Source organism: Saccostrea cucullata, unplaced genomic scaffold (assembly GCF_032062105.1).
Source record: "Saccostrea cucullata isolate Sc308-1 unplaced genomic scaffold, CSIRO_AGI_Scuc_v1 ctg1371, whole genome shotgun sequence".
Classification (NCBI taxonomy): Eukaryota; Metazoa; Mollusca; class Bivalvia; order Ostreida; family Ostreidae; genus Saccostrea; species Saccostrea cuccullata.
Window position 1 is genome coordinate 70,661 of NW_026940188.1, and position 21,926 is coordinate 92,586.

At 33.7% G+C, this 21,926-nt stretch overlaps 2 protein-coding genes across 4 annotated transcripts; both read right to left on the reverse strand.

Moving 5' to 3' along the window:
- Nucleotides 1-6,486: 6,486 nt before the first annotated feature.
- On the reverse strand, nucleotides 6,487-9,562 carry LOC134254937 (protocadherin-9-like). Its single transcript, XM_062737474.1, has 3 exons — nucleotides 6,887-9,562; nucleotides 6,666-6,759; nucleotides 6,487-6,563 (listed from the first exon to the last, which is right to left on the reverse strand). Exons 1-3 carry the CDS (start codon nucleotides 9,560-9,562, stop codon nucleotides 6,487-6,489), a joined length of 2,847 nt encoding a protein of 948 aa, XP_062593458.1.
- A 3,333-nt stretch (nucleotides 9,563-12,895) lies between these two features.
- On the reverse strand, nucleotides 12,896-21,622 carry LOC134254934 (glycine receptor subunit alpha-2-like). Of its 3 annotated transcripts, none has more exons than XM_062737468.1 (9): nucleotides 21,312-21,622; nucleotides 19,775-19,904; nucleotides 16,054-16,127; nucleotides 15,719-15,786; nucleotides 15,381-15,616; nucleotides 15,156-15,238; nucleotides 14,862-15,002; nucleotides 14,252-14,709; nucleotides 12,896-13,974 (listed from the first exon to the last, which is right to left on the reverse strand). In XM_062737468.1, the coding sequence occupies exons 2-9, from the start codon at nucleotides 19,843-19,845 to the stop codon at nucleotides 13,786-13,788; spliced, it is 1,320 nt and encodes a 439-aa protein (XP_062593452.1). In that variant the 5' UTR covers nucleotides 19,846-19,904; nucleotides 21,312-21,622; the 3' UTR covers nucleotides 12,896-13,785. The 3 variants fall into 3 exon arrangements, with proteins under 3 accessions (XP_062593452.1, XP_062593451.1, XP_062593448.1); XM_062737467.1 differs by having other exon boundaries at nucleotides 19,775-20,144; XM_062737464.1 differs by lacking the exon at nucleotides 19,775-19,904.
- Between the last annotated feature and the right edge of the window lie 304 nt (nucleotides 21,623-21,926).

Consider the following 21,926-nt stretch of genomic DNA (forward strand, 5'->3'; position numbering starts at 1 on the left):
TTAAGTTGAGCTCAACACTCAATAATCAGTGTCACTCAATATCAATGAACAGCTATTAGATTTATATTCTTTGATTGTCATGCGATAAAATTTTTATTTTTAAAGACCACGTATGCCTCATCCACTAGGAGACTACGCCACTTATCAAAAACACAAATATTATAATTTATGCTGTAATTTCGATCACTTTCACGTTGGTGTGTGGATTGGGGTTTAAATAATTGATAAGAGAAGTCTTTCATAAATAAAAGATTAAGATCGGTAATTTGAACAGAATCTTTATGCGACTGAATATAAAATCTTTTTAAAAATTAGATAAAAAAAAAAATTGAGCATGCGACAGTGAAAACCAAACACAATGATCATATGGTCGGGGCTATATAAAGCTCGAATTTACCTGTATGGATTATACAACTACATGTCAATATATAATCACTTGATTCTATCAAAACTTTTAAACTTGATAAAAATAACTAAAGGATTTGGAAATAAAAAAAAGAGATTGAAATCTTACCTGAAGCTTTAAATCTGACGGCAGTTTTGTTTTCGAGTTTAATCTCTTTTGGCTTGTGCGGTCGGAGAGAGGTGGACTTGCTTTACCTAACTCTGGGACAGATGACACCGGGCATCACCTGTAACGTGTTAATTTCAGTCCCGTCACCTACACAGTGGTCAGCATCTTGTCTTTAATATACATTACAACTAATTTCGAAGATTTTCTCAAAGATTTATACTAAAGGAACTATATACACGTATAATAAGCATAAATATTTATTGATGGCAATACATGTATATTTCTTAGAAATATTTATTTATAGGTATCAGTTTGAACCTGTCTCTTGTAGATACAGTAAAGGCGTTATCCTGCATTATTATTATTTTTTAAAAATCATTTGTTCTGTCTAAAATTTAAAATTGCTACGTGGTTCTATTTATAACATTAATTCATTTCAAAGATGGTGACTAAACTTATTTTTCCTGCAGGTACTGACTGTACGACCCAGCTTTCAGTGGGACAGAAGTTTATGGCCACCACGACAGTTCAGCTCGTTAATTATCACACCTAACGAGCCACAATTAATTAGCCTTTGTGCAGGGCGAGTGTTGATGGCAGACAAAGGTGACAGGATGCATCACTAAATGCCACTCACTTCTCCATTTGTTTAGCTGGTTGTGCGTTATCAAATTATGATGCTTTCATTTTACAAATACATGTTCATATTATACATGTATGTATATTTTGTTTGTATTTTTTTAAAAGTGTTGTAGGCCCTTAAAGTTTTTTTTTCCAGAAAACAAAATTAATAGTTTTGTCTTTACGTGGAAGATAGGGATGGATACATCGACACTATAAGGTCAAAACAAAACTTTAAAAACCTAGCGAAAAGAGGCTAAATGTAGTAAAGCCTGTGAACTAATTTTTATATCAAGAAAAAGTTATTATCCAGAAGACATCCATTGTTTCTGTAATGGCTTGTTAGATTTTGTTGATCAAATTTAGCAATTTAAAAATTTTTAACCGGCTTAAAAAATCATTTACATGTATATGAAATTTTGAAGCAAATGTGACCCTTCAGTGTTAAAATTTGAGACAAAAAGTCGAGAATTATCTCGGAATTATGACATCAACGGGTTAAAAATTGACTTGCAGAACTGTTGCTTTAATTTGTAACCCTGTATTCAATCTGGAAATCTTTTTTCATCATTCATCTGTACATACATGAAATACAATTACGTATATATTAATCAGTTTCAGAATTCAGAGTTCTTCTTAAATAACACAGCTGAACTGAAATTAGCAATTCAAATTAGCATCCTGAAAAACTGCAATTGTTCAATACATGCTATAATGTAACTCCCGTTCATATATTGCAGGTCGGTTCCAATTGCTAATTAGATTGACTGTTAACAAAAGAGGTGATTTCAGCTGGACGATGAAAGTTTCCCAACCTTTTCATTGCTCTGTCTCCTCTGGATTCTATCGATATTTAAATGGAAAAAAGGCCACTGACAGATAAGTTGAAGGTACATAGTACAGTCATGTAGATTTCTACAAACTTCACACCCTGAATGCACCAGTGTAATGAAATAGAAACTGTGCATTTTATTTCTATCCCTTTTTACCGTCTTTTGAATTGTTATGTATATCGTGTACACTTTGAATCAAAATTATTACTGGTTTTATAACAAGCATCATTTAAAGTTCTTCATTGCAAACTAGGGTATCACCAATATATTTCGGACCAAATTAGCCTATTATCATATCTTGAGCTTTCTTTAATGAAAAGCTCGCAGCCAGCGTTGAGGGTACATATATAACACAAACAAATATATATATATGTATATAGTAAAAAATAACAGAACGCCGATTAAAACTCTACCGGTTTCAATTGTATCATCAGGAGTTTGACATATTGCTCTATACAAACATTTCAAAGTATATTGTGACGTCATTAACGTCAAAAGTGTTGCGCTTTAGTAAAAATTAAATACGTTAACAGTTAGACAAATTGCGGGAAAATTGTAAATTGTCTATTATGACAGGGCGTTTAGCTTTGGTTTAAACAATGAAATAAAATGTTTTTCCTTGGTTTCACGTTCCTTTTCGGAAGTTTTGTTATAGAACTTGTATATGCACATGTTCTAATATCACGGCAGTGCACTGGTATTCAGTTTGACGAATTTGTTGACGATGGACCGTCATGCGGTGTCTTAGGGTGTGTTTGGCCAATATAATGCTCGCCGCATCCTGAACATGTCATGACATATATCAAATTTGAACTTTCGCAGGTAAAAGAAGAATGAATAACGAATTTTCTTCCGTTTTTAAAAATAAATTGTTCGGTTTCCTGTAAAAAGGGACAGGTTCCACATCTTGGATGATGACATTTTTTAACACCGGCTGTTTCCTCTGTATTGTTAAATTTGGCTCGTGTTAAAATCTTCTTTAAGGATGGGCTCTGTCTTTTACTTTTGATCAACTGAAATTCACTGAGTACGTCATTCATCCTTATAAAACTGGCATGTTGGTTTTGATGACTTGGAAAAATTCTTGATTTTTTGGATTGTGTGTAGATACAGAACGGGTTTTTCTTGTATCTGAATAGGCTGTTTCTGTCATGTAGTTTGGCGTTGTCTATTCCTTTTTCAATTAGTAAGGTTGGATAATGCCTTTGTTTTAATAATTCCCGTAACTCATCAAGTCTGACATTTAAAATATCCTTGTCCGATATTATGGTACAGAGTCGCCTAGCTAAATTATATGGAATGTTGTTCTTGATGTGTTTTGGAAAAAAACAGGAATGTTAGAGAAGGTATCCTTGTAATATACGAAATTCATGACCATAACATTAAAAATTAACTCTCCACATGCTGTTTTATTAAAAGTAATTCAGTCATTATAAATCCAAATATCGTTTCCAGGAGAATAAAATGTTTGCACTCAACACCAAATTTTTCTCTCTCAAAAAAGGCCACAAATTTGTTATCGAAGTTCATAAAGTTATTTTCCAATATTAAACGTTTTTGAAAAACGAAGTTGTTAATTCTGGGAATTCATCAATCCAATGTTCAATTGCTTCTAGTCCTAGTTCATACTGGTCACGTCAAATGACATTTGGAATATTCTTAGTGATTTTAAAAAATCAATATATCCCTTATATAACTTTTTATTGATACATATGGTTTCAAAAATGTCCAATTGATTCTATGTGTGATGGCCCTGCTACTATCGGTCTTAGTTTTAAAAGTGCATATACATAGAATATGATTCCTTACACAATTTGCTTATAATTGCGCTTTTGTGAATTTTTGTCCATAAAAATTGTGTTTTTTACTTCAAACGATAACAGGTAGTCGATTTCTTTTGTAGTTAAAATGCAATGATTTCACTTAATTTCTTCATTATATTTTTAGATCGATACTCTGTTTGTTTTTCAAAATCTTAAGTATCGAAAGGCATAAATTTTTATAATAATCCTTATTCATCAAAAAAATAATAATGTTTTCATCCTTCTTTAAATTTTCAATGGCTGTCCTTATTTTCCTAAATTATTTGAAGACTGTTTTCTCTGAACATTGTCTTTGGGGTATTTAGAAACATGTTCAATGAATTTATCCAGGTTATAGTTTCTTCCCTTGGGTGGGTCAAGGATTTGAAACAATAGACTCATCACTGTTTTCCTCATCTAAGAAAAATTCCGCTAATCTTAATCTTCTACAAAATGCTTCTATGTCATTGGTTAATTCCTCTGTATTATCTAGGTGTTGGTGTGAATTTAAGTCCCCTTTCAAGAATTTTAATTTCATTTAGTGGAAGTTTTTTATTTGATCAACTAAGCTTTGAAATTAATTCGGCTTGCAATAAGTAACTCTTTGCAACGGGAAATTTTGCTTGTTGATGTACATACATATAAGGTCGTTCATGGTATGGAATTTTCGGTCTTTTGTCTTTGTAATAGCTGCCGAATCCATTATGTGTGTTGAATGTGGGTCCATTAATTGTTTGAATTCTGGTTCGAGCAATGTTTGGATTGAATTTATGATGGTATTTTCTAACGTTGTTTTCCACTCATGGTCATAGTATTGCACTGGTTTCCTGTGCCAAAGTCACTGGATTTTGTTTTGAAGAATGGATTTTTTTCCATTGAATTCGTCCTTGAATTTGTTCTCAAAGGTCAGTAGCCATTTTTCTGATTTCATCCATCTTTCTATGGAGTTTTTTTCTTCTTTCAAGCATTCATCAGTCCATAATTTCATTACCTTTTTCAGGACGTCTTGTTGAACAGTATCTTTGAAATACAATAAATTTCATGATCAATTGATTTGTATTTATCTTCATTGTATTTCCCCCGCATTTGTAGTAGATCAATTTCTGCTTTATACTTCTCTAATACAAGCCGTTCTCGGCGAATTCTTTGGTTTTCTGGTTCTCCTCTAATTTCTTGTATCTGAAGTTTTCTAGGTATATATATATTGACTGATTTTGAATGGAAATGACATAAATAATTCATTCTTAAAATAAAAAAAAAAATCTTCAGTTTTCTTTGTTGCTTAGATATATGCGACTTTGTTGTATCATTTTCTGTTTAATTTTATACACAGCTGTACATATACTAGTACTTTTGACGTTGTGACAAAATTATATGTATTTCTCCAACTTTATCTGGAAAATATTATTCACGTTACCTATTTAAGTATTATTCTATCAGAAATACTGCTGATTTCTGGAAAAAAAAATGGGATTGTTTATCCTTGAAATTCGCACATTTTAATTCACATTTTATTAAAAGACAGTCATTATAAATCTAAAGTCCCCAAGCCCCTCTCTCTCAAAAAAGGCCACAAATTTTTATTTCAATATTATGTTAGCTATAAACTATATACTGTTGTAATGATTTTATTACAGAAATAATATAGAAATTGAAAATTTTGTGTGACCTTTGAGAACATTTTTTGTGAATGTGTTTTGCAACTAGAACTGACAAATTGTACGCGTATACATTCGCGAAATAAATAAATAAATAAATGAAAAAAAAAATCCTTTTACCCTTACATTTTGAACCGTCTACTACGCGGTATTTCAAGGTTGAGGCCATCAGCTCGTGTAGAGATTAATGCAGACTATATTATTTATCAACTAATGAAATTAATGGCTTGCAATAAGTATAAGACAAGATTAATGTTGACTATACATTGAGGGGAGTCAAGGGGCACCACAAATTTACACGTCTCCTGTCTCGCTGAAACGACCACAGGTGGTGCAGGTGTGATGTCAGCGGGTGAGGAGAGTATACAGAGAACAAGTTAAAACAAGGAGGTACTTAGATAAATAACCGTTTTGTCATTAAATTTTGTGCATGGACACTCTTTTTTACTCGCTGGTCTTTTTTTAAACATCCGACTCGTTTGGCCGTAAACTGAAAATATTATGGTTCTTTGTCACGATTCAAAGAAAGATAACTCCGATATTGTAAGCTCTCTATGTTGTTGCTTAATAGTTGTAAATTCTTTGTACTGATATACCACATGTATATTTAGAATAAATTAAACTGTCCCAATTTTTGCCAATCAAGATTTTTTTTATTCCCTCAGCTAGCATTATAAGAACTAACCAAAGTATGCAAAAAGTAGGAACAAACTACTGCTATTGGTATGATATTTTATTAAATATATTAAATAATACTTTCAACAAGTTAGTATGCATGCAAAAACTGAAATATATTAACTATTTATTCTTGTCAATTTGCATGATATGATTTCGTTAGAAGCACTACAAGTAACAGATGAAACCTATGTACATATAAGCTTCCATTCTGTGGTAATTAAAGCACTGAATCCCAGATTTATCTACTGTCCGTATTTCCTCGGCGATCACTGTCTTCTGTTCAGGAACTTTCTGTTCATGGGAAAAGCTGGATCACTGGAATTTGCTCTGCAGCAGGGTGCGCGATATCAGGTTAAACTCTTGTTCACCTTCTTGATTCTTCAGATGATATCCATAACGTCCATTTTCTCCAGTGGTGGCCGTTTTGGTCCAAAATATCCAAGATTTCTCATTCTGTCTGGAATTAAAAAAATGATGTTCATAAGTTATCGGTGATAAGTCTGTTGATGTTAATTACTTGAATCAAAAATCCACCAGAAATATCTCTGTTTTTACTTACTTAGTTTATAAATGTCCAGATAGCTGCCGCCTTTCCCGCTGTCACAGTTGGTTCTGCAGTCAGAGTCATCGCTATCTTCATCTGTCATCATTTTCTGTATAAAAGAAAAACGCAAATAAATAAATAATTTTTTACCTTTTGTATCTAAAAGTTGCATGCAATTGTAAAATATATATAAACTCTGAATATTTCTTTTATTTGTTGCTTTTATATGTTCTTACCTTGCACTCTATCAGAGAATTGGTGAACACGGATGTCCCCGTGGAGTTGTAAAGTTCCATGTTGTCAAGATCCTCGTGATCGGTTGTTGATGACGTCATATTAACAGTTTCCGGCGCCTTCTTCTCAGTGAAAGTGACCTGTTTCGTAGTCGTAGGTTTGTAGACAATGGCGTCAATTGGAATCACTTGCTGAGATTGCTTATATGCTTGGGCTCGATTCTGTTTTTCTTTCTTCTTTTTCTGGGCATTTCTCCTGAAAATGCACAGGATGGTTGTTATGACAACAGCCGCTACCACTGTGATTGCTACGATAGAAGTTGTCACCATAGCGTTCCTTGGTCCTGTACCTGATTCTTCAAGTCCGTTTACGTATTTCAAAATAACTTTTAACTTCGTATCTACACTGTTCTTGTTATATCCTTTGTCGCTAACTCGAATGTGAAGAAAATAGCTCTCATCTTTTTCTAACTTTCTTTCCTTGCTTATCCTTAAGGTACCAAATGTATTATCCACGGCAAAAACCCCTTCATCGTTTCCTGATATTATGCTGAATTCTAGGTCACTGTTTGGTCCCGATTCGTCTGCATCTTTTGCTTGAATAACAGCGACTGTGGATCCAACCGATTTTTCAGAAAACACAACAACAGTTTCATTTTCTTTGGCGGGGTAGGTGATGACCGGTGCGTTATCGTTGTTGTCTGCTAGGCGAACTGTGACGTCTGCTGTTGAGACGAATGATGGAGATCCCAAATCATACACCTTAACTTGGAAAGTGTACCTGTCTTTTTCTTCTCTGTCCAATGTTTCACTAGTTTTTATGATGCCGTCTTGAAACACAATAAAGGGGATCGTATTCTTGTATCCGTCAACAACTGAAAACAGCAAGTTACCGTTGACACCAACGTCTTTGTCTGTTGCACTCAATTGTCCGACCTTCATTCCAGCTGGCATATTTTCGAGGACGAAAAACTGGAAATGGGAAACCTTAAAAGATGGTGCATTGTCATTAGCGTCAAGAATAGAAATGAACACAGTTGTTGTAGCGGTGAGTGAAGGCCATCCAGAATCCACTGCAATTACTGTCACCTCATACTCGCTGGTCTTTTCACGGTCAAAGCTTGTCCTTGCTCTCAGAACACCAGATTTGGAATCTATTGTGAGTCCTCTTCGTTTACCCTCAATAAAGTATTCTATTTGGGCATTTTCGTCTAAGTCTTTATCAGTAGCAGACACAGTTAATAACTCTGTTCCGGGTGCATTGTTTTCGACGATTGATGTGAAGTAAGACTTCTTGCTAAACACTGGAGGGTTATCATTTATATCTTGGATTAGAACTGCAATGCTAACAGTAGAAGACAATGGCGGAATTCCAGCATCTGCACACATTACCGTGATGTCATATCTTTCTTCAGTCTCTCTGTCCAGTGGTGTTTTAGACACGATAATATATCCGGAAGACGGGACGTTCTGAAGTTCAAAGACTGCACTGGAAATGGAGCAGGAGACATTGCCGTTCATGCCTACATCTCTGTCGGTGACGATGATGAACGCTACGACACTTCCCGTTTCCGGAGACTCCGACACCAGAGCGGTGAGGTTATCGTTCGTCTGTCCTCCTCCACGTGACAGGATATTAACGTCAATCATGGGAGCGTTGTTCACAACGTCTATGACAGAAACAGTCAGATTAACTCGGGAGGCAAGCGGCTGATTTCCGTGGTCTTCACTTATAACTTCCAGTTGGAATGTCTCTCCGCTAACTCGGGTTAAGTCTTCTTTGACGGATATTTCACCGGAAGATTCGTCGATCATGAAAAATAATCCGAAGAAAGACGTTTCTCCTGAAAACCTGTAGGAAACACGTCCATTGTCTCGGAGATCGGCATCTGATGCTCGTATTGAAAGGACAACCATGCCAATTGTAGCGTTCTCCTGGACTGAAACGTTGTAGCTAGAATGTTCAAACAGGGGACTATTGTCATTGGTGTCTGTAACCGTGATATCGATATCAAGTTTGCCGGAATCCGATGCCTTTCCTCCATCAGAAGCCATGACAGCTACACTGTAAGAGTCTCTCGTTTCACGATCAAGATCTTTCAGAAGAATAAGAGAGGCCACTCGTACACCTTCTTTGTTTTTCGTTACTTGAAGTCCGAACACATCTATATTTGACGCTGTATATGTTACATTGCGGTATTTTTCTGTCGAGTCCCGGTCTGTAGCCGTCACGGTGGTGATAACAGTTCCTGCAGGGGTAGACTCCGGAACGTTGATATTAATCCGATTCTCCAAAAATCTCGGTGCATGGTCATTAATGTCATCAATATGAATTTCCACATCTACGATCTCAAAGTGACTCGCTTTTGGTGAATATAGGGCAACTTTCAGGTTGATGGCGCATGTTTCACGGTTTCCACATGTTGATTCCCGGTCAATGAGTTCCGCTGTGTAAAGGTTTCCATTCTGCTTGTTCAGTTTCACTAGGTTGGCGTGTTCCCCGGACCCAATCATACTATATACCAGATCAGACTGAGCCCCTTCTGGTAAGGTCTGTAGGATTCCATCAGCGGTATGTCCGATCAGGGTGTTAATATCCGACTCCTCGACTACATTGAGAGTTGTTTTAGATCCGTACGCTAGACACGCGCAGGATACCAGGAAAGCAAAACTCAGCATTTTCACAACAACAATTTCTGAAATGGATATAGAAAGAAATACTTTCAATTTGAAATAGTCAGACAGATGTTCTGTGGTGAACTATCATGTTAGATCCGCACTTCCCCTCGGATATTTATCGACTAGCTTGATACAATCTGATCAACATTTAAAGAACATTTATAGTATTTTTTTTTCCTTTTTCTCATGAGAATCGGTTTAACGCCTTCGGTGAAAAACTCTACAAACAATGATCCAATATTCTTCACCCTATCACACAAATTTGTTTAATTACTTATCAAAGCCTCTAGGCTTAATTCACTTAAACTTTTCTATTGTGTTGGGTGCATGGCGTTGTAAACAATTATGTAAAAGAATGTGTGAAAATCTGATGATTATTTATATTCGGACATTATGCCGCGATTTTTTTATTTTAAAAGTCAAGGAGGCGTCGAAATTAACAGGTTGAAAAGAAAACGTATTGTTAACCTTTGTAATTGCCGACAAAAGTCGGAATTATTGAGGATTAATCGTGAAATACTCATTGATGATCAGGAACAGACATGAATTAAAAAATATCAAAGAATACAGATACTTGAAGGGGATCTATAAACTGAAAGTAAAATGGTGACCGTTTTAAAATATTTTTCGATAAGCAATGTAGACTTAAAGATTAAGAAACCCAGAATATTTTGTTCTACGTGCATTTAACTTATTTTTATATGAATTTCTGTTAACCTATTCTACAAAATAAATAAATATTTAATAAGAAATATTATTTATTATTATTAAATATTTATTTATTTATTTATTTTCTAGAATAGGTTAACAATTATATACATATTTTCAAACAAAAAAATAAATAACTATAGATATGAAATAATTAAATAAATAAATAAACAATGTACTTCTCAATTATCTAAAATAATATTTCACGTTGGTATGAAATGTAAAAAAATTAATTATTTTCTTACCGAAAATTACACGTACAAATCCATGAAATCACAGATATAAAATGAATAAATCTGTTTCATCTACCCCTTAAAATAATCTTTCTTACATGTGCGGCTTGAGTCACAATTAAACTCTTACACAAACTTATCTAAAATGATAAAATTCTCACTACTAATAAATCGGCACCGACAGATTGTGAAAATATTTTTACATGTTTTTGATATTTTTATATTACGTCCACGAGCCATTATATGTTTTGAATCAAACAAATGGAATTTTATGGCCCTAATGTTACGTAGTTTAATGGCCATTAGTGACAAAAAATGTTTTCAGGTGTTTTACGACAAGTCCTTCTATAAATAAAGCATTGACAGTACTACATATTTATGGCTTTTACTCAGTTATACTTCAAAGAAACTTACCTGGAATATAAATAATTCAGATTACTAATGTACTAGTGTGTACACATGTCAAGTATGGTGAATAATTCCAAAGTAAACACAGCCTCTAAAATGTATACAGTGTACTATTTTCTATCAGTGATGGGTAGATGCTGAAGAATATTTAGCAAAGAAAATCCTTATATACTAGTTTAACACATTGACCAATTAACTGGCTTGTCATTGTAGAAAATTAAGAAACATAATTTCATATTTAATTCACTTTAAAAATTATGCAAAATTCGAGAAGTTCTACACGTGCAAGGCGTCAATTATGCCCCGTGGCACGTGCAGGACTTAGTCACACGCGTTTTACTTTTTGAAGCAATATTTTGGTGTGCTGGGCTGCAATTTTCTCAGGATTAATGATTCAGCACCTGAGGGGAGTGCACACCTTTGATTTATGACTGGGAAAATCCACATAATCCCCCGTTAATTGTGTTCTTTAATTCAATGAACCAGAGGGCCCCTCATCATCTTGATTTGATACGTTGACCAGTTTATGGTCAGTAAGGATTAAGTTAGATTTACTCCTCTTTTTACGTTGTACTGATTTTCAATGAACTTAAATATGGAGCCAAATAAAGTAATTATCAAAAGCAATTACGGGGACATTTTTATATTCCTTATTGCTATGTTAAAGATATTCTGTAATAATTCTTAATTTACAAATTGAAAGAAATTATCACACATTGTAACTCCGGTCATATTCATTAATTACGTGTATTGGCATGAAAATAAATCCATTAACTCATATAATAAAGCAGAAATGCATGGTTCTATAATTTTTTAATGTTAACCTTTTTTAATTGCAAAAATAATAAATACAATCAAATACTAGTATTCTCTCAAATATCTTATAAAATTTTATAAACAAGAACTTTCTTCGTATAATTTCCAATAAAGGCTTACAAAATTTCCACGTTTTTCTTATTTTCTACTTATGAATAAGTAAATATAAATTTTTGTTACTGTAGTGTCCTTTAAGACATCTTTTTCTTTCTAAATAAAGTCTGTAATATGACGAAAAGTCGTCGTATTGCAGATTATTTTAAGGAAAAACAATATCAGGAAGAAGAGTATGGAGAATAGAATTTCTTACTAGAGTGATGAGGTGCACGATCTCAAATAACTATCAATATTTTCCTATATACAAATAAAAACTCTGAACTCAAAATTTGACTTTTTTTAATGCCTCCCGAGATTTTCAAGATGAAGAATTTACCCCTATATTTTTTTCTAAATATGAAATCTTTGAAGAACTAAAGGCATTAAGTTTTGATTCAATTTAAGCTCGATATTTTTTAAAGGAGAATACAGACCCCAACCGATCAAGAAGACTCTCTGAAAAGATATTTTAGGATATTGGATGTACATTTTGAGATCAAACGCAGTCATTTTCACAGGCTATTTTTATACATTAGTATTTAATAATTACATTTATAAGCTTCTCAGTTCTTTCCTTCTTTTTTTCTGCATCAGGTTTAATTGATTTCTTATGTTTTTATTGTACCATGTATACCCCCCCCTTTCCGCACCAGGTCCAGTTTCTAGTTTGGCAAATACTGGCACATGTTGGATGGGTAAAAAAGTATTCATTAGTTCTTTTTGACATAAAGTTTGGTCCATACTTTGCTGACATTATATCTTCTGCTACTCCTTGTTAAATTCGTTGAATTGAAATAATTCTACCCTACCAATTTTTGGCACTACTTATTTCATTGCATTTGTATAGACCCATAGTTTCTTGATCTTATCTCAAGTTTGTTGTATTGTTTATTTACGTTCCTCCAAAGCCAAATGGTGTAATATAATTTTAAAATATATTTTAATTTCACCTGTGTCTTTGATTAAAGCTATATTTATGTTGATGACCAACCATTAATTCATTCCATCGATCGCTACATAAAGTAGACTGTACGAGCATATCTTCTTGAAAGATATATTGGTACGTCATATATGAATAGATAACAATTTTCCCCTTTATTTTGTAATAAACTGCAAAAATTTAAAACACAAGCATTAGATCACAAAAATGAATGTTAGTACATTTATACCTATACAACCGACAGCAAAAACAGACGTCAGTGATAAGACTAAGAACTCTAGAGAGAAGGACCACAAACATGACAAATATAAGACATACATGTGCGAAAACAAATGAAAAATATAACAAATAAATAATGTTGAATAAAATTTCATTCATATTTTGAAAATGATCACCATCATTACATGTGTGTGTCTGAAATATGAATATGCTTTTTATATGATGTGAAATGAGAAAGAGGGATCAGATATGCAAATTTCCTACACAATAAAATTAGGTAGTTGATAGCAGTGTATATCATGTAAATGTTTATGTTGTGAAAAAGACTCTCAGAATACACTTTGTGTAAATATTGTACATTGAGGGGTCTGGATGACTAGAACTATCTAATATTTACGAATAATAACGGAAAGGCTTTATCTAAATGTCAAGGACGGATGATGTACTAATCTCATATGATGACAATGGTAGTCCATTGTTTCTTGAAAAAATAAAAACTTTTGTACTTCACTCTGCAAACCAACGTAAATATATTGAAAAAAAAAATCTTGAACATTTCAATCAAATGGCACATTTTTGTGCGATATCATATACATGTAAAAAACAAATACTTTATTATATTTCAATGAAAAGAAAAAAAAGACACAATTTAAAACAAAATAAACAATTTTCACAAATCACAAATACATGTATGTGGACATTCTAAAGACGGCTTCTTGATGATACATATTATAAAATTTACCTCATTAGGTTTTTAGAACTTAACATCATTAAGTGGTCAAAAAATAAACATTGATTTATAGTTATGCGGTTACTTTCCAAAAATAAACCCAATATATAATGTTGAAAATGGCGAATATTGTAGGAAATAGAACCCTGCAGATAACATCCAAATAGGATGCGTAGGCTAGTCCCTTGTTTTGTTGAAGTTTTTCTGCTTTCTCTTTGGGTTCCGTTTTTAAGTTGACATTACCAAACTCATTCACAATAAGCTGAAAGATAGAAAATGGAATTACATTTAATATTTATGTCATTTTAATGCATATGGAGCAGAAATTCAAGTTCTTGTCATTCTTGACTCATTCATACATCTTTAATATCACACATTGTTAAATTAAATCATAAATTTTGCTTTAAATTTATTTCTTGATCTATTTTCCATTTGGAAGTACTGTGACTTGCTGTGTGTTGTCATGTTGTAAATTTTATATTTTCTAACACTCGGTAAATTCAAAATTTACAACATGACAGAACATAACGTGCGCTTACATCTTTCTTTTCTCCGTCCATCTGGGTCTGTCGACGATGACGCAGACCTTTTGTGACATCATTTCCATTCTTCTCTTTCTCTATCCGGCCAATTTTTGTTATTCTAAATATACTCTGGAGAAATTCTTTTTCTGACTTGTTATTTCGGCTCAGTACATTGGCCACAGAGAACTCGATCAGAGCCGCAAATACAAAAACAAGACAAGTTGTCATCCAAATGTCAATTGCTTTGATGTAAGAAACACGAGGAAGTGACGCATTTACTGCAGAACTCTGAGTGGTTATTGTGAGAACCGAGAGCACACCCAAGGAAATTCGGGCTGGGACTGAGTTGACATTGAGCCAGAACGACACCCATGATAATAAAACAATCAGGAGACTCGGAATGTACATTTGTATCATGTAGTAACCAATGTTACGTTCCAGGTGAAAGTCAGCTTGAAGATAACTGAAATTTCCTACAAAATAATAAGAAATGAAAGTACTTTTTTTTTTAAAAAATAAAAATTGTACATGTGTATTGTTTCAATTTAAATTCAATGATTGAAGTAGTAGCTACAAATCCGTTATCTCCTTTATATGGCAACAATATTTCAACTTTTCAATGTACCTCTGAATCTGTGTGTTCTTTCCCGGAAGGAGTAATTCCTTCCGGTGACCTCAAACTGGGGCAGGCTAGTCTGATTCAGGGCGACAGCATTTTCAGAAAGGTTGGACCACCTCAGCTGTATACTGCTGGTCGTGTATCCGACTATAGATAAAAGTGAGCACAGTTTGAACTGCTTACCGTGTTTGTTTCATGTCTTATACACAAAGAGAGATCTGCTTCGGTTCAAGTACAGTTAAAACTTGAACTGAAGTACAATCTTTATTAGACTTGACGATACTTTTTTTTTATACTTACAACTTTCTATCTTAATTGAACATGTTTGTTTGTCAAATGGGAATCTTTTTAAATTCATAGGACAAGACAGTGTTAAGGCGATTCTGCAACAGAAAATTAGCAATAATCATTGGAGTCAACTTAAATGATTATGATTCACAAATATAATAACTGCAGATTTTTTTCCAAAATTGAATACATGAAAACAATCTTGTTGAATATCAATCGTAAATGCATTTAATTAACCTGGTGGTGTAGTCTATCGTCCCGTTCCGGTGTAATCTCATCATTTTATTATCCGTCATCACATTGAAGAAGTTGGACTTTTTTTCGTTAGGGAAATACAAGTCCGGAACCCAAAGTCGCCCCATCTTTGTAGCGTCCAGTTCCACGTACTCCAGCCTGCTCTTCACCGAGTCAAACTTTTCAGTTAACAGTGTGTTGATCCAGCGAAGGTGTAACATAACAGAAATTCTAAAATCCTGCAAAAAGCGGATTATCCAATTTTAATTAGTCTTCAAACTTGAAAATTACAGTATAACCAAATTAACACGAATGATTGAATGTTTATGAGGCCTATTTACCATGCTAGCTTCATTGATTGAATCGAAACTATTAACGTTCAAGTCAGCCTCAATGACTGTAATTTTATCTGCAAAACAACGATGCCCAATTTATCATAGGTTGATATAAACGACTTCCATACAAAAATCGAAATTGAATTTGAGGAAACTGAAAAATAAAGGATATTTGTAAAAGGAAAATTTTTATTGATATTCTTTGCAGTAATATTTGATAATAAAGTTTGATATGATTATATTATTTTGTAAATAGAGCAAAAAAAATATTCAAAAAAAAGATGGGCATTGATAATGTTATGTAAAGAGTCAAAGGCGTTTGGCAGAATGGCATTACTTACCAGAGTCAAACTTATCATAGTTAGGCGGGTTCTCCAAATCCTTCTCACTTACGATACGCATCAATAAATCAGTTCTGAAATGATAATGATTTCACAGATTCAAAAATATGTATTGTATGGTAAAGTTTAGACTCTAAAACTGTATCATTTTGAATGGCACATTGGTCATGACGTAATCACGTTTCATCGTAGGGGGTAGCCTATAAGATAAATAGCTATAATCTGAAGTTAAGTGGAACCTCCAAGGCAAACGTCGAGTTGGGCGTACCAGGGCAACTTGGAGAGGGTCATGTGAGCTAGGAGAAAATCAGACAGTGTGGACAAAGCTGGGAACAAATGAAAAAAGCTGCTCAAAACAGAATGCGATGGAAGATTGTTGCCGAGGCCCCATGTTACACCAGGAACCATGATGAAGTTAAGTCTTCCTAATTGTATCGCCTTTCCATTTAGAAATATATTCTACTTTCTATAGTCGACGTACAGCCGGCCTGGAGGAGGCACTGAGAAATTGACAAAATGGACAATGGACACACTAAAACTATGCAGCTCTGAGGGTTTATCCACAGGTGACCTAATTATTTAGACAAGAAAAATTAAATAAAGAGATGGCTAAAGAAAATAATATTTTTATGCTTATCATATCTGCATGTATAAAGTTAACTCGTATATATTTTTTTCATTCTCAGACTGAAAATTTATAACTGTTGTCTCGAAATACGAATATTAGTGCTTTGGCACCATGAAGTGCATAACCTTTATGATTACATCTCTGTATATTATTTCAGGAGTATAAAAGTCGATACGTATAACAATATTTTAGAACAGAAGTGTGATAAACAAATTCAAGTGTCATTCAAAAGGATATAAACAAAATACAAAAATAGCCTGTTTATTATCATATTTTCACTCTACGCACAAACTTGGCTGTATATTTGCTTATCGTAAATTAACTTTATAAAAAAAGAACATTTATGTGTTTGCAAAGCAGATTTGTCATGTTGTATTCATTTGATTGACACAAATTTGATAAATTGAGTCTTTTTAGGTTACTATGTCTCACGACTTGGACGCCATTATGTTTCATTTTACCCAGACCATGCACGTCATGCCTGCGTTTGACGACATTACAGTTAAGCATCTAACCGAATGTGACAGAGAATCATCCCCTGGCTGTTGTTTCAACAAAACTTCCAGACTCGTACCTTTTTAGCTTCTCAAATGCCCTAAAAAGTGCTAATATACGAGCCATCGACAGATGCATTTCCATACTTAATGTTTTGATATTCCTTCAAATTGAAATTGGCTTTAACGAGACACACATGCACGTTTAGTACTCCCTATTCTATAATCATAATTGTAGTTTATTGTTATTTCTGTCATATTTACATAAGTGGGTCTGATGAGAGGTCCCAAACCGCTGCCTGTAGACACTCGTCTAGTTAATGTAAAGTGGAAAACAACTTATTTTTGGACAGAATTGGTTCTCGTACGGTCCACATTCTTTTCTAGAAACGTAAACCGGTATTTTCTGGTCCAGTTAAAAACATTGTCCTTCAAATGTATTTATACACAAGTTTATCTTTTAAAAAAGATCTACCGAGCTATCGCCGTAGCAATTTTTAAACACAAAAGTGAATGTTCGCGATCAACTGATGTTTAACAAGGCTTGAGTCTGATAGAGTTATTTTTTTTTTAATTATTATTAAAAATTCTATAATAAGTGTGGAACGCATCCTATTTGTCGCTTATCGTGTCTTGCATTTTTCTTAGCTTGGCGGTATTATCCAGGAAGGTGGTATAACCCCCCCCCCCCCAAAAAAAAAATGAAAAAAAAGAGATTTTTCTTAGCTTGGCGGTATTATCCAGGAAGGTGGTATAACTCGACGCAAGCTAGATCTATAGAATCTTGGCATTATATGACCCAAGTTTTTGTTGTGTAGTTTCACAATAAATAAAGAAATTTCAGAATCAAACAGAAAAGGCCAGTGTTATTTAATGACACAACGAAATAGTTATCGTACAATCTATCTATAGTAGTTTTTCACAAAATGCTAGACCCAAACTTCTCAGGCCTTTCCGACTAGCAGAAAAGTAACCTACATAATTGTATTACGTATATGGGGTACTAGATGCTATGACAGTCCCTCTTTTTACAAAAATTGAAATAAATGTTGGAATACCTATTATCTGTGGAGAATGGAGTTTAATTTAATTGAATGTAAAGATATTACTTAAAATATACTATAGAAGGGACTTTTAACTCTGTCTATTCTATATTTAAATAAAGAGGAAATGTATAAAATTTTAACATCCGGTGATGTTAATACATTCATGGTTGTTTTTCCGACCTCTAACGGAAAGACGAAATGATTCAATTGTGCTAGACCGTGAAGTTTTCCCAGAATGTCCGACCGTGAAGCCGAGCATGCGTACTGAAGAAATATGCAAATATGCACGTTCGAATTCGCTAGCAAAAACTTGACGAAATTTACGGCACGATGCTGCGGACAGACACGGTAAAATAGGTTACATGTATTCACAAACTTATACAAAGTACAAGCCATACTTCGCTCGAAATTTCTAAAGTCTGTTTTTGAGTGATTTTAGCACTGAAAACATAGTATATTTACAAATGAAAGTATCAAATCACGGGGGACGAGTTTTGTTTTTTTTTTAAATCAGTTGTTTCCCCTTTTCGTTAGTTGTTTTATGAGATTGCCATGTTGTAATACAATAAATTTTGTTTACGTTTGAATTATTGTTTATTTAACAGAAGGGATACCCAAGCAATGTCTTTACGTACATAAAACCTAGATATTTCATTGTCCCTCCTACGAGAACAGATTACATTACATCAGGAAATAAAACGCCCAGATCGAGTTCTTTTTTGTAGTCGATATGATTTTTTTTTTCATTTGCAAAATGTTCATATTAACGCAGTAAAATTAAATGCATGTCGTGAAACGTTTATTGTGTTTCATTTGGTTGATTTAGAATTAAGATAAATTTGGTTCCTCCACCATAAGATCATAAGATATAATATAAAATAGAGAAAGGTCAATTTTGTATATTAAAGCAAAAGCCACACGTATAATTTATTGGACCCAAGACTCCATAAATAACATAAACGTGACCAATCAAATAAATCTTTTTTAGGTTTCTGTTTGTTTGATTTACTGAAAGATAAAGTCATAATCATGCTAATATTTTTCATTTCAAGATAAAAGAAGCCAAACAAATATTCCATTTCATATGTAGGCTCGTCACATTGCTTTCGTTTTGCCGTAATTACATGGCGGGGAAGGCAAATGGGTCCACTTGAAGTGTTCTTGCTAGCTACTGGTTAGTGTAATGTCCCATTTATCATTCTCTGATTGACTTTACTCGCTCGAGTTACAACACAAGCATGGATATTAATCAAATCAATTTTCCATGTAAACGATACTATAAGGGACCTTACAAGACGTATGTGAAGAGATGGAATCGGACGGATAACAAATGCACTTATTATAAAAGTGAAGCTGATTAGTTTTTCTGGCTCTCACATGAAGGATTAGTCAAGCTATGTATTCTGTTGTGGTCCAGCTTATCGAAGAATAATTCCTCAAAGAGACTGGGTCCGATTACTTCCCTTTGCTTAACAAATAGAAGACAACGTTTCCCAGTTTGAAACAATTTTAGCATACCAGACAATTAAACGTTACTAACTGCGATTTCCTACCTCTGAATCCTGGAATAACTCCATGAAACTTTTGCAAAAAAGAATAAAGGAAGCAGCTTCCACAACTCCATTTTGAACTTTTTCTTTTAATCTTGGCGTTCCTGGATGCTCTAAAGAATTTGTTGGCACTCTGGGGCAGATTAGCAAAGTCGATATGCAGAATTAGTAACAGAAATAGCCAACAAACTGACACACATTACACTATTGATCTCAATCTCATGGGAGGATTTCCTTCGATGAAGGGTCATCACCCTTTTCCTAAACAGAGTATTCTATCGATGCCGGGATAAGAGCAGCACTGGATAAAACGCCAAGGGGGACAACCCAAGTTACCGGGGATTAGACTAGAAGTATCGTAAATTTAGTGTATCTGAACGAAAAAAAAGGCCTGAGATTTACCAATTGATGTTTGCAGATTTCAAATGTATCTAAGTCTTAACTCAATAAACATTATAAGAATCATTTATTTTTATTATATGCTAAACGTTTAATTGGGTGCTTGTGGTCTTGAACGTCCTCCGCCCCTCCAAATTTGTCTTCCTTTCGAAGCCGTATTTACAATGTATTCCATACTGGAAAGGTATAGAGATTGCGTAAAAAAATTCATGGTATCTAAAGAATAAAAATAACTTGTTTTCTGGAATTTAAACAAATAATTTTTACTATGTAGTAGTTGGAAAGCACTTTCATTTTAGAAAAGCTATTATGATTTTAAAGATACTTATTCGATTTTTTTTACTAAGCAGATGCACATGTGTAACATTACATAAACAATATCATCGTCACATTGTCTGCTCTATATGTTTGTGTGTTTACAAAATAGACCTATTGTTTACAGTATGTGCGGGTTTATGGAGGAATTATTGATAGAGCAACTTCCACGCTATCAATAAGTACCGAACGCTCTGTTAGCTACTGTACTACTCACCACGAAATATCACGTGGGCGGGAGAGACAATTTTATAGCGAAATTCATTGGCGAAAACATCGTGTCCATTTCACTTTAGTTATTGTTCGTTTTTGAAAAATAATTATTATAATAAATAATTAATTTTTTTTCAAGACATGATGAGCATGACAAGTATGTATATAATTATTGTAAAGGTTATGCAAGTATGTAGAAAGAGATTCACGATGCATCTATAGTATACAAAGTAATTCATTTGGATTTGCTCTTAATATGTAATTTTGTTGTTTCATCAAGTAAATAAATACAATCATGTATATGTATTACCTGTATTTCACAATTGTAAGGAAAGACTACTAATTAGGCATAAAGAAAATTCTAGTAAACATAGATAATACAGATGTTATTCTTAATTCATTTGAAAATAATCTCTTTGCAATTATACATGAACATACATATTTTTTTGAATTCAAGATAATTTGTACACTGACGTATATGATAGATATTTTCATACACAGTTATCTCTAGTTTCAGGTGGTTCCCGACACATGATTTAACTAAAGGATAAAAACAAAACATACACAAAGTAAATACATACACGTGTTTAATTAAGTGACGTTATGCACGTACCTTAATACTTTTTTCTCAGTTCCTTCATTTTGTGCGATAACCACGGAGAATCCAGCAATGAGCTGTAAAATCCACTTCCATCTCGCCATCTTTTCACGTTGCTCTCCCTCCCTCACGACATTGAAAATTCGGAACCGTAATATTTACAATTGGATGAACAGATTCTGGAATCAAATTATATATTTTCCTTGTAGCGAAGTTAAAACAGTTGGCAGAGAGCCGAGGATCTTTTTTTATCAATCTAATCACCAGTCGTAACTTCAGTTAAGTACGTTCCCTTCGCTGGTGTTTGAGAGCGGACGATGAAAGACGCGCTAAATTCAACATCCGAACCCGACCGGTTCTGAAATATGTATTTTCGCTTAAAAATCAATGACGACAGCGTATTATAGCTATTTGCAATGCAGCATGTATGTACCTTTCATCGTTATAGATAATCCGTAGTTTGATTAAAATGAAAATTAATCAGCTTAAAGGATTCAAAACTTTAAAGATAACTGCAGTATTCAACATCATAATATTGAATACAGACTGTTTCAACATCATTGATAGAGTAATCAATTTCAAATTAAAACTTGTTTGAGATATAGAGGTTCTTTATCCTACGGCTAAGTA